Raw genomic sequence first — 7610 nt, forward strand, 5'->3', positions numbered from 1 at the left:
TTTTACTGTAGCTCTAAGAACTGTAATCACTATTCAATTTATCATAAACCTCTTCGAACTTCAATTTATTTCGTCTTTACGTATATCTTTATGCTGGTTTATACTTAGAGGTTGTAGTTAACCATTGTTAATTTCATAATCAACCTAGCTCTATCACTCACACTCTACAAATTTATTGTTTTGGGCTTGGGTCACAAATCCTAATCCTATAATTGGCGTCGTTTGTGGGAAGAGCATGAGCGAAAGTGGGAGCAACAATTGATAATGGCTGAACCAGGGCAACGACTAGCAGAATCTAGGGCATCCCAACACGTGGACCCTTTTCTTAATTTGGAGCGGAGACAAAATCGTGAAGATAGTGTGCACACCACTCATGCTGATCAAGGTACATGGCGGAAGTCACATATCTCATGTAGAGAAGAACCAGAACATGCAACTGGAAATTGAAAGATTGAAGAGAGAATTGCGTCATGCAAAGAGGAAACGGATTTCTTCATATTCTGATGAAGATTCTGACAACCAACAGGACTTCACCTACCAGTAGAGATCGTGAACACCAGCCAGTGAGTCTTTCTCCTATGAAGAAGAGCATCATCATAAAAGGCAACCTTAAAGCCCACCACGTGGAAGCGTAGGGAATGATGCCATGAGCAGGGCTTTGAATCAAATCTCTAGATCACCCTTTACACGCAGGATTGAAGAAGCGAGACTTCCTCGGCGTTTTAACCAGCCTACGTTCACCATCTATAATGGTAGAACAGACCCTGTGGAGCATGTGAGCCACTTTAATCANCAACCTTATAGAAGGTTGGAATTCTCCTCAAATTTTTGTTCACTATGCTTTGTAATCAATTTGACTTATTTGTGTTTGTGAGGTTTTTACTCAATTTCAAGCCAGTTTTGTATATTTAGTTTGTGGTCTCTAGCATAGTGTTTCATGTACTATAATTGTTGATTTTTATAGTTCACATAATTTTTCATATGTGCGTGCACCCACCCTTTGGTGTTAGTTCTTGAGTTTTTATTGAGAATTTTGCTTTGCAACCCAATGAAGAGATAAAAAGAAGGCAGTGGGCTGATTTTCTATAGATGAGTAATGGAATTCTCAGGGATGTGCTTTAGCAATACAACATTTTGGAATCAAAAGAAGGGGTCACATATTAGGTTTTACTTGCTCATTTATTATATTTGTCATTTGCTCTGTTAAGTTTGGCTAATTAATTCTTGCAATATTTAAAATACCTTGAACTACTCAAAATGTATTTTTTGATTGAGATCCATGGAGGAGTGTACCAACTGTAGGTTTCACAATAGTAACTTTTTGTAATATAGTTTCTAGAATTTCGAAGGCCACTATTTTATGAGCTTATGATTTACAAATACTATAATGAAATGCAAGAATAACCTACTATGGAGAGAAAAAGAAACACAATCATGCCTTTCTTTTCCTTTTTTTGAAGAGATGAATGGTGATAGTCTTAAGTTTGGAAGACACTATATATTTTTTTCCATAGTGTTACCAATTGAGGTAACCTTAATAGAAGCTTAAATTAGAGATATGCACATGTTTTGATCCTAGCCACTTTGAGATGAACATATATATTCTTGATTATCTTCTTGATTTGTAGCTAATATTTCTACTATAACTGTTAAAATAATGCTTTATTCTTGATTTGGTGTACTTTACTTTCTATTGCATTCATCTCTTAAGTTGTATTGTAACTATTGTAATTTGATATTGTAAATAGATGCCATTAAAGTAAGTATTACTAGCAAAAAAAAAAAAAAAATCCTTTTCATTTTCCTTGCAAAATGAATTGTTGTGATTATTGATTCCTAATTCTCTATTATTGTTCCATAGGGTCATTGGTTATGGTGATACCCAAGTAGTTGTCACAGAAATCTTCCTAATAGGCTGTTTACCAATCTATCTTACAACACAATACACTAACAATTCTTCTGTTTATGACAAAATTTGGCGAGTCTCTTTCTACCTCTAATAGAATGCATAAAAAATAGAACATGATATGAAGGAGATTTAGTAATGGATTTTGTAATTTTTCAAGGTACAAGATTTGATGGTTCAACTGTGTAAAACTTGCTGTGTGTTGCAGGTGAATATTTCAATGACTCCAATAGATTCCAATACACCAACCACATCTGGTAACACCATGATATTAAATAAAGAGTTAGAATCGAATTATCAATAGTATTATTTTCTTTGCTTTTTAGGAGTTTTATGCTAAACTCATTGATTTAATTATGTTCAGGTTTTATTCCAAAAGTTTTGGTAGCCATAGTTGCCCCTTTTTCCAATCCTCAGCTAAAAAAATTCTTTACTCATTTCATTGGTTAAACACATAATTTCTAAAGTTCTTAGTTGCTACTTGTTGGACTTTTTGGCTTTCAAATTTTGTGGTGAATGCGAGAGCATGTTTGTTTCTGGTAGGGATTTCATCTGATGTAGTAGTAGCTGCTGCAATAAAGATGGGAAATGGTCTTAGTGATAGAAAAGTCATTGTTTTGCTATAAGTCTTATTGCCTTCTTCAAATTAATATAGAATCTCTATATCAAGTTATTATATTATGATAATCAGCTTAGGATATTTTAATTGAAGTTTCACTTCAAAATCCCTTTGAATATGCTTATGATGAATCCCTTTGTACTCCTACTGATGGTAACATTGATTTTCGGACAGTATATGGGATTCTAACAGGAAGGTTATAAGATATAGCCAGAGATTTGAGTTTTGCATTTGCTAGACTTTGCTTTGAGTTTGCTGGCAAGAAAAAGGGAAGGGGTAGCCATGGTTCATGGGGTTTTGGATGGTTCACTGACTACATTGTTCAGTTCCAAAGCCAAAGGAGTTGATGGATTTAGCAATTTTTGGAGAAGATTAATATGAACTAATTGTATTTGATTGATGACAGTATAGACTTCGTTATTATTCCTGTCTCTTTTTCATCATGTGGTTTAGTGGCTTGATGAAAGTACAAATTTTAAAAAATCATGAATCTAAATATTTATGAGGATTGAAAAAATTAACTTAGGGAAAACAGTTTGTTTCCCATTGCTTTAATTTTTACATTTAGTTTCCTTTAAAAAGGTCCAATAGCATCACTTAAATAATAAAATGCAATATATATTTTTATTGTTTTATCTAATTCTATTCACCTTGTGATAAACCCAAAAAGACAAAAAAGAAATTGACCAATAGTGTATATATATATATATATATACTGCTAAGTTTTGTTAATAAAATTTCTGGTTAATAATATGAATTTAGACTTAACTAAGCCTTTTAAATAAGAATAAACTCATGATTAATAATATATACATTCCCATACAGTAGCACGGGTTACATGCTAGTTAGAACTAATAGTCTTGACTCTTGAGGGTTAAAGTAATCCAATATTAAAAAAATTCTAATTAAATTCAAAATTCTTCAATTTGATTTTTAATTTGTAAATATTCATTATTAAAATATGCATACTCGAAATCTGTATAATAAATGGTTTTGAATCTCCTGGAGAGTTGGACATAAAAATAACATCTTCTATTAATATTACGTCATTTTACTTTAAGCTAGGATTCAAAAGCCCTTTAGATCTGGTAGATATATAGGACCATGCAAGAGTTGGTTTGCCAAGCTTGAATAACAGGAGCTCCACATAGTAGAAGTTTGAAAGAAGATAGTAGATTAATTCCAATCCAGCCCACCAACATAAATTTATTAATACTACCACAAATGATTTCAGTAGAAATTGAGTAAATCTAATGACACAAACAGCTCGACACCCCTTTCAGGGTGTTTACAGCTAAATTATAACACCAGTACATACAATCCTCAACCAGGTTAAAGCATCGTTGTTGCCAGTGAGGATTAATACAAAGAACACTAACTACACCCAAAAAGAAAATAATATAAGATACAGATAGACTTGTATAGAAGACAACAGGATCCACTTCATACCATTTTTCGTCGCTTGCATTTGAATACTGTCTTGGTGATGAAGGTGATTCATCTAACATGATGCAACGTTTCTCTAGTGGTGGACCACAAAGAAATGGATTTCCTCTGTAGCCGTTCTTGTCAAATGTTCCAAATTGTGCATTAAAGTCTGGAACTTTACCTGATAAGTTGTTGCGAGTCCCACTGAAAATTTCCAGAAAGTTCAAAGCAATCAACGTTGAAGGAATTTCTCCACTCAAATTGTTGTAAGAAAGGTCTAAGCTCTCCAACTGAGTCAAATTTGAGAATGTTTTCGGAATGGGACCTGTCAATTGATTGTGAGACAAGTTTAGTGAATGAATTGAAGATAGTTGTCCTAGCTCTAGTGGGATTCCACCTATTAGCTGGTTGAATGACATATCCAATGCAGACATTATATCAAGGATGAGACCCATGTACAAGTTCGACCTATACTTCGTCAAAAAGTCAATCTCAACTTGTTTCTTGAACCCAAACTCTGTCCCTTGAATTTGATGGTCGTTGTTTAGAAGTGATTTATATGGGAGGGAAAAACCATAAGCAGAAAAAGAAGCATCATTTATGTAAACAAATTCACTAGTAGCTATCTGCCCAAAAGTTATTTTACGAAAGCAGTATGGTATTGTCCCAGAAAAATAGTTCCTGGAAAGATCCATTATACCTATCTTCTCTAACTGACACAGCTTCTTTGGAATCATACCACTGAAATGGTTGCCACTCAACAGAAGTACTCTTAAGTTGGAAAGTCTATCAACCTCTTCAGGGATGCTACCAAAAAATCTGTTATCTCTAATGTCCAATGTTAAAAGAGATAATGAATTGAGAACAACTTTCGTAATGATATTCTTGTGAGATTGTTCCCTCGTAAAATTAGATGCTTTACATTCTGTTGATTCAAGCAAGAAGGTAACAACCCCGAAAGCAAATTATGAGAAAGGTTTATCATTTCAAATGAACCTAGTCCACATGGAAGTTGACCTTCGAAAAAGTTGTTACTAAGGTCAATAATCCCCGATAATGTCACAATATCGTTTCCCATCCATAAGGGGATTATACCTAACATGTGATTGTTGCTAATATCGAGGATACAAAAGCTTAAGGGTGCCTTTGGAAGAGTACCTGTGAAATGATTATTGTTTAATTCCAATGAAAAAAAGGATTGGCTGAAGTGCTTTGAGAAAAATTCACCATGAAAGTTATTATTAGATAACCTCAAAATTTTCAATGAAGTGCAATTGGTAACCAATTCCATTGGTACCTGTCCAGAAAAACTATTGAAGGTCAAGTCCAATCTCTGCAAATTACTTATGTCACCAATGGAGGATGGAAGATTACCTTCAAAATTATTTTGGGACAAATTTAGATATTCCAAGTTTGTAATAACCTTGCCGATATTTTCTTGAAGTTGCCCATCTAAGTGATTGCCTGAGACACCCAACCAAGTAAGATTCTTGCAATTATCTGGAGGCAAATGAAATTGACAATCCAAATAATTATTCCAAAGATTTAGCAATTTTAGTCTCGTATTGTTTTTTAGTAACCAAATGGGGAAGTTTCCTTTCAACTTACTGTGAGAGAGAGCCACTACTTCCAATTCATGCTGGTAAAAGAGAAACTTAGGGATGGTACTAGTGGGCTTGTTCAGATTGCAATTAGACATTACTAGGACCTGTAATTGAAACATAGGGTCCCTATTGGAATTCTCAATCTCTATGTCAAGTTTGTTCTTGTCACTCAAAATTTGAATCACCTTAAGCTTGGACAGATTAGCAAATAAGCTAAAGGAGAATAAACCTTCAAAAAGATTATAACTCAGATCAATATACTCAAGGAATGTCAAGTTCGCTATTAAAGATGATGACAAGTTTCCATTGAACCGGTTGTGAGATATATCTAACAACCTAAGAGATGTCAAATTGGCTAAGCATGGAGGAAGGATCCCTTCAAAGTTATTACCACCAAGATCAAACTCCTCAAGTTTCTTCAGTGCACACAATTATGTCAAAAGCAATTTGATTAATTAGTTCTGTCTATCCTAAAATCTTATACCATAGGAATCAGCAAAACAAGTGAATTAGTATACAGGATCAAAATAATTAATTTCTACATCTTGAAAAAGTGAATAATCAATTGCTGTACATTCAAGTTGAACTAACAACTTGAAAAGTTCGATTTCAAAGTAGACTCTTACCTTGAATGGGTAAAGTTCCATTAAGTTCTATTAAATATCTTGTAATCTTGTAGATATCTGTACTTGTAGATATTAGTTTAGTTTAGTAGTTTTATATTGTAGTTTGTAAATAAAGTGTTAAGCTACCAGCCACTTGTCATGTTTGTATTGGCTGATGATTTGGGATTGAATATTGTTGTTCAAATTGGTTACTCTGTTTCTGTTATATATAAAGAAATAGAGTGAGATACTTATATAAAAATCATTTTCTCAAAAGCTCCAGAATGTTCATTCTTTCTCTCTGCATGCCTTCACGTCTTTGCATGCTTTCCGCCATTGCTGAACCTTCTTCGAGCTTGCATTTTAATTTCAACATGGTATCAGAGCTGAACTAGCTTAAAGAATTGTTCAAGTCTGGTATTCTCTAATTCTTTCTAGTTCAATTTCGTTTTCTTTGATTTCTTGGTGCTTCTTCCAAATCAATTAGAAATTTTCTTCATTGTGTTTCTGACTGATTCTTGCACCAAGTTCATTATCTTCTAGATCTGGATTTCTTTAGCATATCAAAATCTAGGTTCCCCTCTTCATAATTGGAAATTGATTTCTTTCAATCTTAGGGTTTTTTTTTTTTAATTCCCTATTTGCAGTGAGTTCATCAAGATTGTAAATTGAATCTTGATTTGATCGGACATTACATTGTGTCAAAGTGTTCATTACTTGTTCCTTGAACATTTTTTTTTCTCTCTAAAAGGACAATTCTTGATTTTGTGTTTGCTAAATTCTGTTTGGGACTCTGAATCTTCAATCAAGTTTCATCCTTTTCTTGATAAACATTGCACTAAGTATGACTGAAAGTACTTTCAGTGCTAATGCTCCGACTGTTCAGCCTTGGGAAAATTCCTCTAGCCCCTATTTTCTATCTAGTGGTGATAATCTTGGTATTTCATTGGTGGTTCAACCTCTCACTGAGGAGAATTATAGCACCTGGAGTAGGGCAATCCTCATTTCTCTAGATGCCAAGACCAAACTAGGATTTATTGATGGTTCTATTCCTAAACCTCAATCTGTTGATCATCCCTATTACAGAGCTTGGTGAAATCAAGTTTCATCCTTTTCTTGATAAACATTGCACTAAGTATGACTGAAAGTACTTTCAGTGCTAATGCTCCGACTGTTCAGCCTTGGGAAAATTCCTCTAGCCCCTATTTTCTATCTAGTGGTGATAATCTTGGTATTTCATTGGTGGTTCAACCTCTCACTGAGGAGAATTATAGCACCTGGAGTAGGGCAATCCTCATTTCTCTAGATGCCAAGACCAAACTAGGATTTATTGATGGTTCTATTCCTAAACCTCAATCTGTTGATCATCCCTATTACAGAGCTTGGTGAAAATGTAACAGCACAGTCTTGGCTTGGCTGTTTAATTCCGTCTCCAAGGATTAACAACC

The 7610-nt window shown here is 34.1% G+C and overlaps 1 protein-coding gene across 1 annotated transcript; it reads right to left on the reverse strand.

The window, feature by feature from the left end:
• Window positions 1-3746: 3746 nt before the first annotated feature.
• On the reverse strand, window positions 3747-5985 carry LOC136065463 (cuscuta receptor 1-like; the record flags this gene model as incomplete). Its single annotated transcript, XM_065768661.1, is given in 2 exon segments — window positions 3747-4837; window positions 4840-5985. Coding segments are annotated over 2 exon segments (2208 nt in total), but the record flags the coding sequence as incomplete, so codon positions are not given.
• Between the last annotated feature and the right edge of the window lie 1625 nt (window positions 5986-7610).

The sequence above is a fragment of the Quercus suber genome, unplaced genomic scaffold (assembly GCF_002906115.3).
Source record: "Quercus suber isolate HL8 unplaced genomic scaffold, Cork oak 2.0 scaffold_983, whole genome shotgun sequence".
Lineage (NCBI taxonomy): Eukaryota > Viridiplantae > Streptophyta > Magnoliopsida > Fagales > Fagaceae > Quercus > Quercus suber.